General features: G+C 51.7%; 1 protein-coding gene across 1 annotated transcript in view; it reads right to left on the reverse strand.

The window, feature by feature from the left end:
• LOC127583399 (V-type proton ATPase subunit B-like) overlaps positions 1 to 17,970 on the reverse strand; it is a 50,762-nt gene that overhangs the window by 21,618 nt on the left and 11,174 nt on the right. Inside the window, exons 2-6 of the mRNA XM_052039350.1 lie at positions 11,510 to 11,565; positions 10,396 to 10,494; positions 6,286 to 6,379; positions 2,277 to 2,354; positions 418 to 557 (exon numbers count right to left, since the gene is read on the reverse strand). Of these exons, the coding sequence (XP_051895310.1) occupies positions 418 to 557; positions 2,277 to 2,354; positions 6,286 to 6,379; positions 10,396 to 10,494; positions 11,510 to 11,565 (467 nt within the window). The remainder of the gene's footprint in view (positions 1 to 417; positions 558 to 2,276; positions 2,355 to 6,285; positions 6,380 to 10,395; positions 10,495 to 11,509; positions 11,566 to 17,970) is intronic.

Below are 17,970 nucleotides of genomic sequence, written 5' to 3' on the forward strand. Positions count from 1 at the left end.
AAGAGGCACTGGCTGTCCACTCTATCTATTCCTCTTAATATTTTGTGCACCTCTATCATGTCTCCCCTCATCCTCCTCCTCTCCAATGAGTAAAGCCCTAGCTCCCTTAGTCTCTCCTCATAATCCATACTCTCTAAACCAGGCAGCATCCTGGTAAATCTCTCTGCACCTGTAAGGGACAGGTCCATGGATAGGAAAGGTTTAGAGGGATGTGGGCCAAACACGGGCAAATGGGACTGACTTGGCTGGGCACCTTGGTCAGCATGGACCAGTTGGGCCGAAGGGCCTGTTTCCATGCTGTGTGACTCTCTGATAGGTTTGTAGATCTCAGGTCATGGAGGGATGTGGAGCTGGAGCAGTGCTGGGGTGCTGAGGTGAAGGGTAAGTGCTGGCAGAGCAGGCGGGAGGGTGAGGCACCTCGTTGTGAGGGAGACCCGCCGCCGAGAATATTGGTATCTTCTGGCCTCGGGCGATGCTGTTCATCACGTCGATTGGAGAAATCCCTGTTTGGATCATCTCCTCCGGGTAAATCCGAGCCTGCGGGTTGATGGGCTGCCCTGGGGATAAGAAATGGGAAGTAACTCTGGGAGAGCTCAGAGAGGTGGGAAAGAAAATTAATCACTGGTCACTGCTGTCTCATTGGCACCTCCTCCCTCCGATCCCCGACCCTCGTAACCCTCTCCCTCCGACCCACGACACTCGGAACCCTCTCCCTCCGATCCACGACCCTCGGAACCCCCTCCCTCCGACCCACGACACTCGGAACCCTCTCCCTCTGATCCACGACCCTCGGAACCCCCTCCCTCCGACCCACGACACTCGGAACCCTCTCCCTCCGATCCACAACCCTCGGAACCCCCTCCCTCTGACCCACGACACTCGGAACCCTCTCCCTCCGTTCCCCGACCCTCGGAACCCCCTCCCTCCAATCCCCGACCCTCGAAACCTCCTCCCTCCGATCCCCGACCCTCGAAACCTCCTCCCTCCGATCCCCGACACCTCCCATCAAAGCCTACCCCTCTGACCCCCTACCCTGCCCAGGACGTGGGCAGGGGAACACCACCAGCTGCAGGTTCCCCTCCAGGTCACACACCACCCTGACAGAAATATCTCACCGCTCCTTCACCATGACTGGGTCTGAACCCTGGAATCCACCCCCCAACCCCCCCACCCCCAACAGTGCCGTGGATCAACCTTCCCCAGAAGGACTGCAGCGGTTGCAGGAGGAGGCTCACCCCCAGCCACTGAAGGGTAAATAAGGATGGGAAATAAATGCTGGCCTTGCCCGTGACCCAGATCCTGAGCAATGATTCACGGACACTGCAAGTCAACCAGCCTTTTCCCCACTTGTGTTCTGAAAACACCGCTCCCTCTGCCCTGTAGAGCTTCATCAACACTCCCTTGTTTTTATAATGTATAAAAGTAAGGAAGTGTTGATGAGGCTCTACGGGGCACTGGTGAGGCCTCATTTGGAATATTGTGTGCAGTTTTGGGCCCCACATCTTAGGAAGGATGTGCTGATGTTGGAGAGGGTTCAGAGGAGATTTACGAGGATGATTCCTGGAATGAAAAGGCTTACGTATGATGAGCGTTTGTCGGCTCTTGGACTGTACTCACTGGAGTACAGAAGAATGAGAGGGAACCTTATAGAAACATTTCGAATGTTGAAAGGACTGGACAGAGTAGATGGGGCCAAGCTGTTTCCCTTGGTGGGTGAGTCCAGGACTAGAGGGTACCAAAATGAGAAGAAATTTCTTTAGCCAGAGGGTAGTGAATTTATGGAATTCGTTGCCACATACAGCAGTGGAGGCCAGATCACTGGTTAGTCAGGGTATCAAGGGATATGGGGAAAAGGCCGGAAATTGGGGCTAGATAGGAATAGTTTAGTTTAGCTCATGGAGCAGACTCGATGGGCCGAATGGCCTACTTCTGCTCCTTTAATTTGAGACCTTGTGATCTCTTGTCCCTTTTCGCAGGGACCGGTCTCCCTGCAACCTCCACTCACCCCTGTCCACTTCTATCTGCGTCCATCGCCCCCTCACCCCCGGCAGTCTCTGCCTTACGTCAGACGCGCCCCACTACCCCCACCCCCCAGAGCAGCTGGAGAGGGCGAAGCCCGTCCCCTGAACCTTCCCAGTCACCCCTGACCTGCCTGTGGATCCTCCTCACCAACCACTGCACACTCATGGTGGACCAGCTTACTAAGGGGGGACTGGCACTGCCAACCTTGGCACTGCCCGTATCCAAGCGCCGGTGACTGAGGCAGAGACACTCACCATTTATATCCAGGAAATCCTCGGCTACGACAGCAGGTCCTTTATCGATGGGCTTTCCGGAGCCATTGAAAACCCGACCTTGAAATTGAAAATTTTGAAAATTTTGAAAATGTTTTTTTCAAAAACCTTGAAAATGTGCAGCAGACACGATGGGCCGAATGGCCTACTTCTGCTCCTTTGTCTTGCGATCTTGTGACCTGTAAACCCAACCAAAGGACAGAGTCGACAAGCCATAACTCGCTCCCCAGTGCCCTTGTTTGGGCTTCACCAGAAACACCCCAGTGTTCTCACCGCTGACTTGGTTCAAACACAGACCTAGGAGATTTCAGAGGCAAAGTGGGAGGCACTGCCTCGACATGAGGCAAGTGTGGTGTGGAGGAGTCCTGACGCAACTGAAGTCATTGGGAATGGGGGGGGTGGGGGGAATGCACCCCTCCCACCACCCCCACCATTGGCTGGAGACATCCAGAGCACCAAGGAAGATGAGTTGGAGATCAGGCACCTCAAGGGATGTGTCGATAGGGCAGGGAAATGACACTGAGCTTAGAGACCAGCCCTGATTGCTTTGAGGGACAAGATGAGCTGAATTGTATTCTTAAGTAACATTTACCTAGAAATCTTGAACCGATCATGCAATTATGGAACCAATTTATAGAATATTCAGGACTTGCAAACTGTCAGCCTTCCAGGAACTGAAAACTATTGACTAACCAGGACCTGGGAATTATTGAACTTCCAGAACCTGGAGTCCATAAACCATCTAAGTCCTTGAAACTCTCAAGCTCTCAGGACTTGGAATTTAATGTGTTTTTTCAGATCCCAGTATCTGTCCAGGACCTGAAACCTCGCTATGTGGCAAGACCTAGAAACTATTGACCTTCCAGGACCTAGAAACTTCTGACTTTCCAGAACCTGGGATCTAGCTATGTACCAAGACCTAGAAACTATTGACCTTCCAGGACCTGGAAACCATTGACCACCAGTTGGATTGCTCTGGGTGAGGGAGAAGAGGAAATGAAGAGGGATTTGCAATCCTGAGGTCACTTTCACAACCTCACAACAGTTCCCAGCCAATGAAGTGTTTGCTCACTGTTGCAGTGAAGACAGCAGCCAAATTGTGCACAGAAGGATCCCACAGAAGTAAGTGGCCAGGCTGAGGGATAGATCTGGACAGAGGTTTCTTTTGGTCTTTCTTGACACAGCGTAAGGTCCATGTGCTTCAACACGTGATGTTGCCGGGAGCAGGGGGTTACAACGGACTGTGGTAGACCCGGAGACACCAGAGACTGCAGATGCCGGGATCTGCAGCAACACACAAAGTGCTGCAGGAACTCAGTGGGTCGAGCAGCATCTGTGGGGGTGGGTGGGGAGGTTGGCAGTGAGGAATTGTCAACATTCTGGGTTGAAACCCTGCATCGGGACTGATAGTGAAGGTGGGGGGGGGAGCGGCTGGTATAAAGAGGAGAGGAGGAGGGCTGAGACGGGCACCCCAGGTGATTGGTGGACGAGGAGGGATGAAGGGAGATGGACAGAGGGAGCTGGGAGGGGGAGGGGGTGGAGTTGGGAGACAGTGGGTGATAGATGGAGAACATGAACACTACAGAACGGTACAGGCCCTTCGGCCCACAATGTTGTTCCAACATTTTACCCTGCTCTAAGATCTATCTAACCCTTCCCTCCCACATAGCCCCCCATTTCTCTATCATTCACATGTCTATCTAAGAGTCTCTTAACTGTCCCTAATGCAAAAAACTTACCCCTGACTTCCCCCTTATATCTTCCCCCCAGTCACCTCAAAATTATGTCCCCTCATGTGAGCCATTGTCGCCCTGGGAAAATGTCTCTGACTGTCCACTCGATCTGTGCCTCTTATCATCTTGTACACCTCTATCGTCACCTCTCATCCTCCTTCTCTCCAAAGAGAAAAGCCCGAGCTCGCTCAACCTATCCTCATAAGACACGCTCTCCAAATCAGGCAGCATCCTGGTAAATCTCCTCTGCAGCCTCTCTAAAGCTTCCACATCCTTCTTATAATGAGGCGACCAGAACTGAACACAATACTCCAAGTGTGGTCTGACCAGAGTTCTATAGAGCTGCAACATCACCTCGCGGCTCCTGAACTCAATACCCTGACTAATGAAGGCCAACACACCATACGCCTTCTTAACAACCTTATCAACCTGCGTGGCAACCTTGAGGGATCTATGGACGTGGACCCCAAGGTCCCTCTGTCCCTCCACACTGCTAAGAGTCCTGCCATTAACCTTGTATTCTGCCTTTGAATCCGATCTCCCGAAGTGTATCCGGCACTTGTCCGGCAAGGAGGCAAGGAGGAAAAAGAGGCAGGTGGAAGCAGATGTGGGAGGGTCTGGGGGAGGTGAAGGTGGAGACGGTCGCTGGAGGGAGATGTGGGAACACAAAGGGCTCCCAGCGCTGGACTCTGAGAAGGAAGGTAAGTACGGCAGCCACTGGGGGAGAGGTGAAGGTCAGATGGAACCCGATGGGGAGGGGACACGATGGGTGAAGTGTGTGGGTGTAGGTGAGGTGCAGGTTAGCTGAAACTGGAAAATTCAATGTTCATACCATTGCAGATGACACAGGCAGAACATGAGGTGTTGTCCTAAGGTGGCCCTGGTGAGTTGGAGTGACTGAGACCAGGGGAGGTCAATGCGGGAAAGCCTCGAGTTGACCACTCTGGACAGTGTCTCGGTGTTGAGAGGTGACAGGCTGGAAGAGCAAAGAGGCCAGTGGGACTCTTGTATAGGAGTCGGGAAAGTATTTGGGAAAATGATTGGAAGCAGACTTCAGTTGGGCTGGAGTCCTGAGCATCAGGAGGGATGTGTAGGTCTGTGGGGGGGGTGTGGGCAAGATATATCAGAATGATCCGGGGAAGAGGGATTTAGCTGTGGGGTTAAGGTTAGAGATGCAAGGAACGAGTCCTGATGCAGGGTCTCGACCTGAAACATCAGCCATCCCTCTGTCCCACGGATGCTGCCCGACCCATTGAGTTCCTCCAGCTGTTTGCTTTTTCAGATCCCAGTATCTGCAGTGTCTCCAACATGCAGAGATTGTCCTGCTTGGAGTATGTGAGGGGAGGGGTGGTATGGATGTACGTGCCTTTGACGGCTTTAGATAAAGGTCAACAAATACCCAGTGATCGAGACGGACAAGGTTTTGGAAGACGGTGGGGGTGGGGTGGGGGTGGGCGTGAGAAGGAAGTGCAGTATGTGGTGGGTAGTGACCGGACGTCCCCACCTACAAGAGAGGAGGAAACTGGATCATAGAACCCAGAGCAGTCCAGCACAGGAACGGGCCCTTCGGCCCAACAAGTCTGTGCCGACCATGATGACAATCCAAATTAACCCCATCTACCTGCACATGACCCATATCCCTCCATTCCCTGCCTGTTCCTGTGTCTGTCTAAATACCTCTTAAATGTTGTTATCGTACCTGCATCCACCACCTCCCCTGGCAGCCCGTTCCAGGCTCCCACCTCTCTCCGTGTAAAAAAACTTACCCCACACATCCCCTTTAAACTTTCCCCCTCTCACCTTAAACCTTTGCCCTCTAATATTTGACATTTCAACCATGAGAAAAAAATTCTGACTGTACTCTCTCTATCTGTGCTTCTCATAGTTTTATAAACCTCTATCAGGTCTCCCCTCAGCCTCCGCTGCTCCAGAGAGAACAACCCAAATTTGTCCAACCTCCCCTTATGGAATCGATCCAGGAAACCGAATTGTCAGTGGAGGGAAATAAAACTGCAGGGAGACAAAGACAGAGAGGGGTGTGGGACAGGCTGCTTGCTCTACAGAGGGCTAGCATGGTACTTGATAGGCCAAATGGCCTTCTTCTGAGCCATTTTGAAGATATGGCTCCATGAAGTGTAGAGGAACAATTTAGGGGCTTGGAAACCTTGCGGTTCCTGGGTGGATTTATCACCTGCCTCCCGGTTGGACAATGTGCCACCTCGTATCACCACCCTCCCCTGTGGGAGAAGGCAACTCACCCAACATATCCTCCGAGACCGGAGCTCGTAGGATGTCCCCTGTGAACTCACAGGCCGTCAGCTTGGCATCGATCCCTGATGTCCCTTCAAATACCTGACGAGAAGTGGATAACATTATATACAGCTGGGGTGGGGGTGGTGTGGGGGGTGGGGTTTGAGTGAGGAGAAGGGAGAGGGGCAAGGCAGCAGCCAGTGTAAATCAGATGAAAGGGCACACCTGGTACGGGAGAAGTGTGGTAGATGGACAGAGAGAGAGAGAGAGAGAGAGAGAGAGAGAGAGAGAGAGAGAGAGAGAGAGAGAGAGAGAGAGAGGGAGAGGGAGAGGGAGAGAGAGAGAGAGAGGGAGAGAGAGAGAGAGAGATACACGGTAGTGAAGCGGTTAGCGTAACGCTATTACAGCGCCAGCGACCCGGGCTCAATTCCCGCTGTTGTCTGTAAGGAGTTTGTACGTTCTCCCCGTGTCTGCGTGGGTTTCCTCCGGGTGCTCCGGTTTCCTCCCACATTCCAAAGACGTACGGGTTAGGAAGTTGTGGGCGTGCTATGTTGGTGCCGGAAGCGCGGCGACACTTGCGGGCTGCCCCCAGAACACTCTACGCAACAGATGCATTTCACTGTGTGTTTCGATGTACATGTGACTAATAAAGATATCTTATCTCTTTTATGGCGTGTGTGTTTGTGTGTGTGAGAGAAGGTACAATGTGTGTATGTGTGTGAGATAGAGAGGGAGGTGCAGTGTGTGTAAGTGTGTGAGAGAGATAAAAAGAGAGAGAGAGGGAGAGAGGAACAGAGCATGGGAGAGAAAGAGAGATGGGGACAGGTGGATGGTTAGGGAGAGGCAGGGAGAGGAGGTTGAGAAAGGGAGTGAGAGAGGGGCACACGGAGAGAGGGAGAAAAGGAATAATATTAGAGAGACGGAGAGGGAGAGACTGAGAGAGACAGGAAGGGAGAGAGTGACAGAAGAAGACAAGACTGTTAGGGAGATGGAGAGGGAGAGCAAAAGAGAGAGTAACAGAGAGAGTGTGAAAGAGAGAGAGGGAGAGAGAGGGAATAGATAGGTAGAGACACCCAGAGTAAGGCGGGTGTCCGGAGAGAGAGAGAGAGGCAGAGAGCAAGTTCAAGAAAGAGAGTTGGACAGAACAAGAGAGATACAGAGAGAGACAAACAGAGAGACACAGTCAGAGACAGAAAGAGAGAGCATAACAAGGACGGGCTAGACAGAGAGAGCAAGAGAGACAGAGGCAGGTGGTAGGGTCACAAGAGAGAGAGAGTGAGAGACAGCTGGAAAGAGGCAGACAGGCAGAGAGAGTGAGAGATGGGGACAGAGAGACGGAGCAGGTTTGGAGGGATTGAAACAGACACACGGAGAAAGAAAAATAGTGAGCAAAAGTTAGAGACGAGAGAGAGGGAGATAAAGAGAAGAAGGAGCAGAAAGAGGGAGAGAGAGAGAAGGATGCACACCACAGAGAGAGAGATACACACACCACAGAGAGAGAGATACACACACCACAGAGAGAGAGATACACACACCACAGAGAGAGATACACACACCACAGGGAGAGAGATACACACACCACAGAGAGAGAGATACACACACCACAGGGAGAGAGATACACACACCACACGGAGAGAGATACACACACCACATGGAGAGAGATACACACACCACAGAGAGAGAGATACACACACCACAGAGAGAGAGATACACACACCACAGGGAGAGAGATACACACACCACAGGGAGAGAGATACACACACCACACGGAGAGAGATACACACACCACACGGAGAGAGATACACACACCACACGGAGAGAGATACACACACCACAGGGAGAGAGATACACACACCACAGAGAGAGAGATACACACACCACAGGGAGAGAGATACACACACCACAGGGAGAGAGATACACACACCACAGAGAGAGAGATACACACACCACAGGGAGAGAGATACACACACCACAGGGAGAGAGATACACACACCACACGGAGAGAGATACACACACCACAGAGAGAGAGATACACACCATAGAGAGAGATACACACACCACAGAGAGAGAGATACACACGCCACAGAGAGAGATACACACACCACAGAGAGAGAGATACACACACCACAGAGAGAGAGATACACACACCACAGGGAGAGAGATACACACACCACAGAGAGAGAGATACACACACCACAGGGAGAGAGATACACACACCACAGAGAGAGAGATACACACACCACAGGGAGAGAGATACACACACCACACGGAGAGAGATACACACACCACAGAGAGAGAGATACACACACCACACGGAGAGAGATACACACACCACACGGAGAGAGATACACACACCACAGAGAGAGAGATACACACACCACAGGGAGAGAGATACACACACCACACGGAGAGAGATACACACACCACACGGAGAGAGATACACACACCACAGGGAGAGAGATACACACACCACAGGGAGAGAGATACACACACCACAGAGAGAGAGATACACACACCACAGAGAGAGAGAATATACACACCACAGAGAGAGAGATACACACACCACAGAGAGGGAGAGAGGGAGAGATACACACACCACAGAGAGGGAGAGAGGGAGAGATGCACACACCACAGAGAGGGAGAGAGGGAGAGATGCACACACCACAGAGAGGGAGAGAGGGAGAGAGGGAGAGATACACACACCACCGAGAGGGAGAGGGAGAGATGCACACACCACAGAGAGAGAGATACACACACCACCGAGAGGGAGAGAGGGAGAGAGGGAGAGAGAGAGGGAGAGAGGGAGAGATGCACACACCACAGAGAGGGAGAGAGGGAGAGAGGGAGAGAGAGAGGGAGAGAGGGAGAGATACACACACCCCTGAGACAGACAGGGTTCACCTACCAGAGAATGACAGGGCACCTGACTTTCCTTCAGCAAGGTGTGCGTTGTGCTGGGTACTGATGGGGTGTCGGTCTGAGATTAACTGTGGTGTTGGGACAGAGTCAGGAAGCTGGGTCACCCACTAGGATGTGTCAAGGAGGGAGAGGTGGGGAGGTGGAGAATTCAAGGAGGGACATACAGCGCCTCATATCTTGGCAGCTGAATGCCATGATCCTGGTACTGAGCCCCTCTCCAGTACCCACTCCTGGCAGTGACCGAGCAGTGGAAATCAGGGCGGAGAGAGAGGAGGGTGGGAGTTACTAGGACACAGTGGGGTAACGGAGACAGTGAGGGTCAGTGTGGAGGGATTCGAGTTGATTACCAGCCAGTGATGGGTAACGAGGAGCCGGTGAGGGCATCCAGCACAGGGTGGGCGGCTGAGGGCAGTTAGCTGGGAGTCAGGACACAGAGCAGCAGAGTTTACAAGTGAGCAGGGGCTGGACAGCAGTGCATTGGAAGGCATGGATCCAGGGGTTACAGAGACCCGGGGGCAATCGGAATTGGTTTGTTATTGTCACTTGTACCGAGGTACAGTGAAAAACTTGTCTTGCAAACCGATCGTACAGGTCAATTCATTACACAGTGCATTGAGGCAGTACAAGGGAAAATGCAGAATAAAGTGTTACAGTTACAGAGAAAGTGCAATGCAGGCAGACAATAAGGTGCAAGGTCATAACAAGGTAGATTGTGAAGTCAAGAGTCCATCTGATCCTACTAGGGAACTGTTCAATAGTCTTATAACAGAGGGATAGAAGCTGTCCTTGAGCCTGGTGGGACGTGCTTTCAGGCTTTTGTATCTTCTGCCCGATGGGAGGGGGGAGAAGAGAGAGTGTCCGGGGTGGGTGAGGTCTTTGATTATGTTGGCTGTTTTACTGAGGCAGCGAGAAGTGTAGACAGAGTCCATGGAGGTGAGGCTGGTTTCCATGATGTGCTGAGCTGTGTCCAGGGTGCACCGAGGTTGGGGACAGGGACAGGGGAGAGCTGGGGGTCGTGGAGGGGGAGGGGGAGTTCTGGTCTGAGCGCACGGGGCTGGTGTTGGCCATGACGGTCAATAGTGAGAGTTCCATCCCTCTGCCCAGATCGCGGAGGCAGGGGGTTTGGAACCCAGCGGCGATCCTGCGGGAATCCTCCTCTGCACCGATGGCCAGAGGTCAGCCCACGCGGGCAGGGGTACCTGGACAACCGCCTTGGATCCGACCACCTCCAGCACCTGTCCGCTCCGCTCACTCTTGTCCGGGAGGGTGAAGTTCACAATCTCGGCGTACCGGGGGAACTGAGAGATATGAAGTGATCAAAGCCTGTGTATGGTCAGAGTCCAACACGGAGCATGGCATTCCCAAACTCAGGAACAGATAACAGGATAGGATGGAAGGATCATGCAGAATCAAACGGGACGGGACGATCCGTCTTGCACTGCATTGTCTAGGGGCTGGGGCACAGATGGTCCTGGCTCATTCCCAGTCAGGGTCTCACTCGTTCCCCGGGAGTGTGTGATGGGACGGTGTGGAGGGAGCTTCACTCTGTGTCTGACCCCGGGAGTGTGCGATGGGACGGTGTGGTGGGAGCTTCACTCTGTGTCTGACCCCGGGAGTGTGTGATAGGATGGTGTAGAGGGAGCCTCGCTCTGTCTCACACCCCTACCCTGGGAGTGTGTGATGGGACGGTGTAGAGGGAGCTTCACCCTGTGTCTGACCCCAGGAGTGTGTGACGGGACGGTGCGGAGGGAGCTTCACCCTGTGTCTGTCCCTGGGAGTGTGTGATGGGACGGTGCGGAGGGAGCTTCACCCTGTGTCTGTCCCTGGGGAGTGTGTGATGGGACGGTGCGGAGGGAGCTTCACTCTGTGTCTGACCCCGGGAGTGTGTGACGGGACGGTGTAGAGAGCCGAACTCCTTGAAGCCTTGGTGAAGATGAACACTTTGGTGATAAATTGTGTCTCCAAATGACTAACCGGGAGTGACATCCCTCGCGCTGACCCAGTAATTGCCCCACTGCCCCGGTCTCACACATCATTACCTCAGACGCCTCTCCATCAGGAAGTGGTGGGCTCTGAAAGCCCCGTAATGAATGGGCTGCACAGTGCGAGGGAACAATGGAACCAGAGCTTTAACTAACCCGCTGGAACCGTGGTCTCAAAGAGCCGCACTGTTTGCCCAGCGCTTGCCGTACAAACAGTTCCACGCCACTCTTACACACACACACACACACACACACACACACACACACACACACACACACACACACACACACACACACACACACACACACACACACACACACACTGACGTACCTTCACATTGTCCAGAACCACCAACGGCCCGTTCACAGCTGAGATGGTTCGGTAGGCTGTGGGGATGAATAGGAAGGGTGTTACATGCTGGGGAAGGCGAGAAGGGAGAGGCAGAGAGAGTTTACACCCCGCGCCACGCTGCCAGCTGAACGCCCATTGAATGTGACAGGCACAGCCACCAAATCTGTAAAGGTCGTGAACCGGCCCAGCAGTCTGTCTCAGCCTGGGCCCCTTGAGCACACACATCTGTGCGGCTCCCCGGCAGGGAGCCAGCCTCACTAGCAATCTCAAAGAGCCATCGGCTCTGCTGAGAGCAAGGGTTGGGTTGCAGGCTTGCTCTGGGGCTGCTCTGCACTCCCCAGGGCCATTAACACTTTCACGGCTCGGCACTGCGTTACTGCAGGCACATAACACCAGGCTGGTGTCTGCAGCATGTTCACCTGGCCCAGAGCGACCAAAAGCACTCAGGCATCTCCTCTAAACCAACCAATACCGCACGGTAACAGGCCCTTCTGGACCAACGAGTCTGCGCCATCCACCTTAAACTCATGCTAACCTACCCATAGGTCTTTGGATACACTCATGTCCACAGCAGTGTTATGGTGCAGGGGGACACCATTCAGCCCATCGACAGATGTTGTCAGCCCTGCTCTCCCCCAGTGCCTCTCCAATTGCCTTTGGAAAGCGCTGGTTGATTCTGTCTCCCCTGAAGGCAGTGAGTTTCCGATGGTCACTGCTTTCTGTCTGGAGTTTTCCCTCAAATTTCCCTTGTCCCTTTTGCTCCAAGTCACGATGTGGAACGAGCTGCCAGACGAAGTGGTAGAGGCAGGTACAATAACAACATTTAAAAGGATCTATCACTAAGGGCCCTCACCTGTCCGATCGGTATGCAAGACCTTTCTCACTGTACCTCGGTACAAGTGACAATAATAAACCAATTCCAATACCACCACCCAGGACATGCCCTCTTCTCGTGACCACCATCGGGGAGGAGGTACAGGAGCCCAAAGACCCACACTCAACGATTCAGAAGCAGCTTCTTCCCCTCTGCCATCAGATTTCTGAATGGTCCATGAACCCATGAACACTGCTTTGTTATTTCTTTTTTTGCACTATTTATTTATTTTTGTAACTTATAGTATTTTCTGTCCTTGCACTGTACTGCTGCCTTCAACCATTTGGTTCTTGAACCAACCGGCACAACCCTAACAACAGTTTAGCAACACTATGACCACTTTGATTACTTTGCTCTAAAATAGAAGTGTGAAGTGGTTCATTTTTGTAGGTCAAATATGATGGCAGAATATAGTATTAATGGTAAGACTCTTGGCAGTGTGGAGGATCAGAGGGATCTTGGGGTCCGAGTCCATAGGACGCTCAAAGCAGCTGCACAGGTTGACTCTGTGGTTAAGAAGGCATATGGTGTATTGTCCTTCATCAATCGGGGAATTGAATTTAGGAGCCGTGAGGTATTGTTGCAGCTATATAGGTCCCTGGTCAGACCCCACTTGGAGTATTGTGCTCAGTTCTGGTCGCCTCACTACAGGAAAGATGTGGAAGCCATAGAGAGGGTGCAGAGGAGATTTACAAGGATGCTGCCTGGTAGGTTGAGGGAACTCGGCTTGTTCTCCTTGGAGCGATGGAGGATGAGGGGGACCTGATAGAGGTGTATAAGATGACGAAAGGTATTGATCGGGTAGATAGTCAGAGGCTTTTCCCCAGGGCTGAAATGGTGGCCACAAGAGGACATAGGTTTAAGGTGCTGGGGAGTAGATATAGAGGAGATGTCAGGGGTAAGTTTTTTACTCAGAGAGTGGTGAGTGTGTGGAATGGGCTGCCGGCAACGGTGGTGGAGGCGGATACGATAGGGTCTTTCAAGAGACTGTTGGATCGGTACATGGAACTGAGTAAAATAGAGGGCTATGGGTAAGCCTAGTAATTTCTAAGGTAGGGACATGTTCGGCACAGCTTTGTGGGCTGAAGGGCCTGAATTGTGCTGTAGTTTTTCTATGTTTCCATGTTTCTATAGACTTTATATTCTATTTGTGTTATTTTTTGTAAAAATGGTGTATAATTTACGTTTAATTTATGTTTTTCTTGGGAATGCTATGCACGTTCTCCCCGTGTCTGCGTGGGTTTCCTCCGGGTGCTCCAGTTTCCTCCCACATTCCAAAGACGTACGGGTTAGGAAGTTGTGGGTGTGCTATGTTGGCGCTGGAAGTGTGGCGACACTTGCGGGCTGCTCCCAGAACACTCTACCCAAAGGATGCATTTCACTGTGTGTTTCCATGTACATGTGACTAATAAAGATATCTTAAAATTCTTATCTGATGCTCTGTGCCTGTGATGCTGCTGCAAGTAAGTTTTTCATTGCCCCTGTGCACACATGGACTTGTGCAGATGACAGTAAACTCGATTTTGACTTTGACAAAACAGCAAATTTCATATCATATAAATCTTATTCTGAGTGATTCTGAAGGTACTTGGACAGGTACATGGATAGGAAAGGTTTAGAGGGATATGGGCTAAACACGGGTAAATGGGGACGAGCTTAGATGGGAAACTTTGTCAGTATGGACCAGTTGGGCCGAAGGGCCTGTTTCCATGCTCTATGACTCTGTGACTCTATGACCATTTTTACAAACTACCTGGAGCTGAACTTTCCCATCCCAGGATCCACTGCAGTACACCACATCCTTGCTAAAGGGGGGGGAGACTGGAATTCTACACAGGACTGCAGCCGTGGTCTAACCAGACGTCCACACTCCCAGCATCCAACATGATCCTGGCTAATCATCCAAACAGTGTTCTGATCCAGCTTTCTCCCATTCCCCTTGATTCCCCCTTACCCTGAGAACAATACTCAACTCCTATTTGTATATTTGGAATTGGTTTATTATTGTCACTTGTACCGAGGTCCAGTGAAAAACTTGTCTTGCATACCGATCGTACAGATCAATTCATTACACAGTGCACTGAGGTAGTACAAGGGAAAACAATAACAGAATGCAGAATAAAGTGTTACAGTTACAGAGAAAGTGCAGTGCAGGCAGACAATAAGGTGCAAGGTCATAACGAGGTAGATTGTGAGGTCAAGAATCATCTTATCGTACTAGGGAACCGTTCAATAGTCATAACAGTGGGATAGAAGCTGTCCTTGAGCCTGGTGGTACGTGCTTTCAGGCTTTTGTATCTTCTGCCCGATGGGAGGGGGGGAGAAGAGAGAATATATTTCATGATTTGGCTTCAACTGCTTTCTTTGGTGGAGAAGTCCACAGGTTCACCACCCTCTGGGGGAAGATATGTCTCCCTCTCTCAATATCAACTAACCTACCCCTATCTAGATTCCAGCATCTGCAGTCCTTTGTTTCTGTATCCCTTTATCCTTAGACTGTGACCCCTAGCCCTGCACTCCTGCCATCGGGAACTTCCTCCCTGCATCTGGCCTGTCCTGTCCTGTTGGAACTTGTACATTTCTCTACTATCCCCTCTCATTCTTCTAACTTCCAGTCAATATAAGCCTAAATGGCCCAATCTCTCTTTGTACACCAGTCCTGCCATCCCAGTTTTCAGTCTGGTGAACCTTCACTGAATTCCCTCCATAGCAAGGACATCCTTGTTCAGGTAAGGAGACCAGAACTGCACACAATCCTCAAGATACGATCTCACCAAGGCCCTAGACAATCGCAACAAGACATGGGCAGCACAGTGGTACAGCTGCTAGAGACGCAGGTTCGATCCTGATCTCCGGTGCTGTCTGTGTGGAGTTTGCATGTTCTCCCTGTGACCACACGGGTTTCCCCCGGGTGCTCCAGTTTCCTCCCACGTCTCAAAGATATGGGGTTGGTGGGTTAATTGGCCACTGTAAGCTGTCCCTAGTGTGTGGGTGAGGGGTAGAATCTGGGGGGAGTTAATGGGTTTATTATTGTCACATGCACTGAGATACAGTGAAAAGCTTTATGTGTGTGCCATTCAGACAGATCATTCCAGACGTCAGTGCATTGAGGTAGCACAAGGGAAAACAATAACAGGATGCAGAATAAAGTGTTACAGTTACAGAGAAAGTGCAGTGCAGGCAGACAATAAGGTGCAAGGTCATAACGAGGTAGATTGGGAGATCAAGAGTTCATCTTTAGCGTATTCAAGAGACTTATAACAGCGGGGTAGAAGCTGTCCTTGAGCCTGGTGGCATGCGTTCTAAAGCTTTTGATCCTTCTGCCTGATGGGAGGGGGGAGAAGAGGGAATGTCCAGGGTGGGTGGGGTTTTTGATTATGTTGGCTGTTTTCCCAAGGCAGCGAGAAGTGTAGGCAGAGTCTGTGGAGGGGAGGCTGGTTTCTGTGATGGACTGAGCTGTGTCCACAACTCTCTGCAGTTTCTTGCAGTCTCGGCAGAGCAGTTGATGAGAATTGGGGAGAATAAAATGAGATGAGTGTGTGATGAGTACAAACGTGTGGGTGATGGTGGGTGGGGTTCCTGTGGGCTGAAGGGCCTGTGTCAGTGTATGGGATCCCTGCTCCTACACACGGATCCTCTAGCTATGAAGACGGTTTGCATTTGGAGTCACCTGTTGGACCTTCAATGCCTGGTGCACAAGGACACCCAGGTCTCGTTAGACCTCTCCCTTTCCCAATCTATCACCATTCAGATAATAATCTGCCTTCGTGTTACAGACACCTGGATTACCTCACACTGTCCACATTCTACTGTGTCTGCTGTGTATCTGTCTGTCCAAATCAACCTGGAGCCTGTCTGCATCCTCCTTAAGACCTCCCCTCCCTCAGCTTGTGTCACCCACAAACCTGAAGATCTTACATTCAATTCTCTCTCTCAGATCGTGAACACGTCTGATTAGCTGAGGTCCCAGCACTGATCATGTGATACCTTTCTTAGGAGGTTAAGGAGGTTCGGTTTGTCACCAAACACTCTAACAAACCTCTACAGATGTGCTGTTGAAAGTATCCTGACTGGTTGCATCACGGTCTGGGACGGCAATTCGAATGTGCAGGAACGTAAGAAGTTGCAGAGAGCAATGGACTCAGCCCAATACATCACGGGCACATCCCTCCCCACCATCGGGAGTATCTACAGGAGGCGCTGCCTCAAGAAGGCAACGTCCATCATCAAAGATCCCCACATTCCGGGCCGTGCCATCTTCTCACAGCTCCCATCGGGCAGGAGGTACAGAAGCCTGAAGTCCCACACCAGCAGGTTCAGGAACAGCTACTTCCCTTCAACCATTCGGTTCTTGAACCAACCTGCACAATCCTAATTAGTATAACAAAACTATGACCACTTTGATCACATTGCACTACAATGGACTTTGATATTTTTTAAGTGACTTTAATTCTTTCTTGTATAATTTTGTAAAGTTTACGTTTTTCTTGTGTATGTTGTATCTCTGATGCTCTGCGCCTGTGACATTGCACCTGTGCATACAGGGACTTGTGCATCTGACAGTAAAGTCGACTTTGATTTTTGGCACCCATTAGTCACTGCCTGTTGCTTGGAAAAAGACTGGTTTATTTCTGCTCCTTGCTTCTTGTCAGCCAACCAGTCTCTCTCCTGATCTGCTGGAGGAGCTCAGCGGGCCGGGCAGCATCCGTGGAGAGAAATGGACAGTCGACGTTTCGGGTCGAGACCCTTCATCAGGAGATGGAGGGGAGATAGTCAGTATAAAGAGGGAAGGGGGTGGGGAGGGCAGATGGGAACAGTGGGGGGGGGGGAGGGGACCCAGTGGGAGGGGTGTGTGGGTGCTGGGCAGGTGGAGTGGGTAGAGGAGGGGAAAGAGACAGGGTGATGGGCAGTGGGGTGGGTGTCGGGGGAACTGGGTGGATTGGGGCGGAGAGAAAGGGGACAGAGGGGGAGCAGGTCACCTTATTTGGTTCCAGGCTCCACCTTCCTCTCCTATCAGATCCCACCACCTGCAGCCCCCTGTCACCTCCACCTCTCACCCCCCAGCCTCTGTGGCTATCTCTCCTCTCCCCTCCCTCTCACCTGGACCAACCTATCACCCACCAGCTCTCACCCCCCAGCCTCTGTGGCTATCTCTCCTCTCCCCTCCCTCTCACCTGGACCAACCTATCACCCACCAGCTCTCACCTCACCCCTTCCCTCCACGCTTTCACACTGACTATCCCCCCCCACCCACCTCTTAGTCCAAATGAAGGGTCTCCACCCAACATGTTGACCGTCCATCTCTCTCCACAGATGCTGCCCGGTCCACTGATTTCTTCAGCAACAGACAATCTGCTGGAGGAACTCAGCAGGTCGAGCAGCATCCGTGAGGGAAAGGAATTGTCGACGTTTTGGGTCAGAGCCCTGCATCAGGTGTTCCTCTGGCAGCTTGCCTTTTGCTCCAGATTCCAGCATCTGAAGTCTCTGGTGTCTCTCTCTCAATATCAGAACCTTACCCGCAATTCCAGGGGCTTTATTCCTGTGTGCTAATCTCACAGTGGACCCT

The sequence above is a fragment of the Pristis pectinata genome, chromosome 2 (genome assembly GCF_009764475.1).
Source record: "Pristis pectinata isolate sPriPec2 chromosome 2, sPriPec2.1.pri, whole genome shotgun sequence".
Lineage (NCBI taxonomy): Eukaryota > Metazoa > Chordata > Chondrichthyes > Rhinopristiformes > Pristidae > Pristis > Pristis pectinata.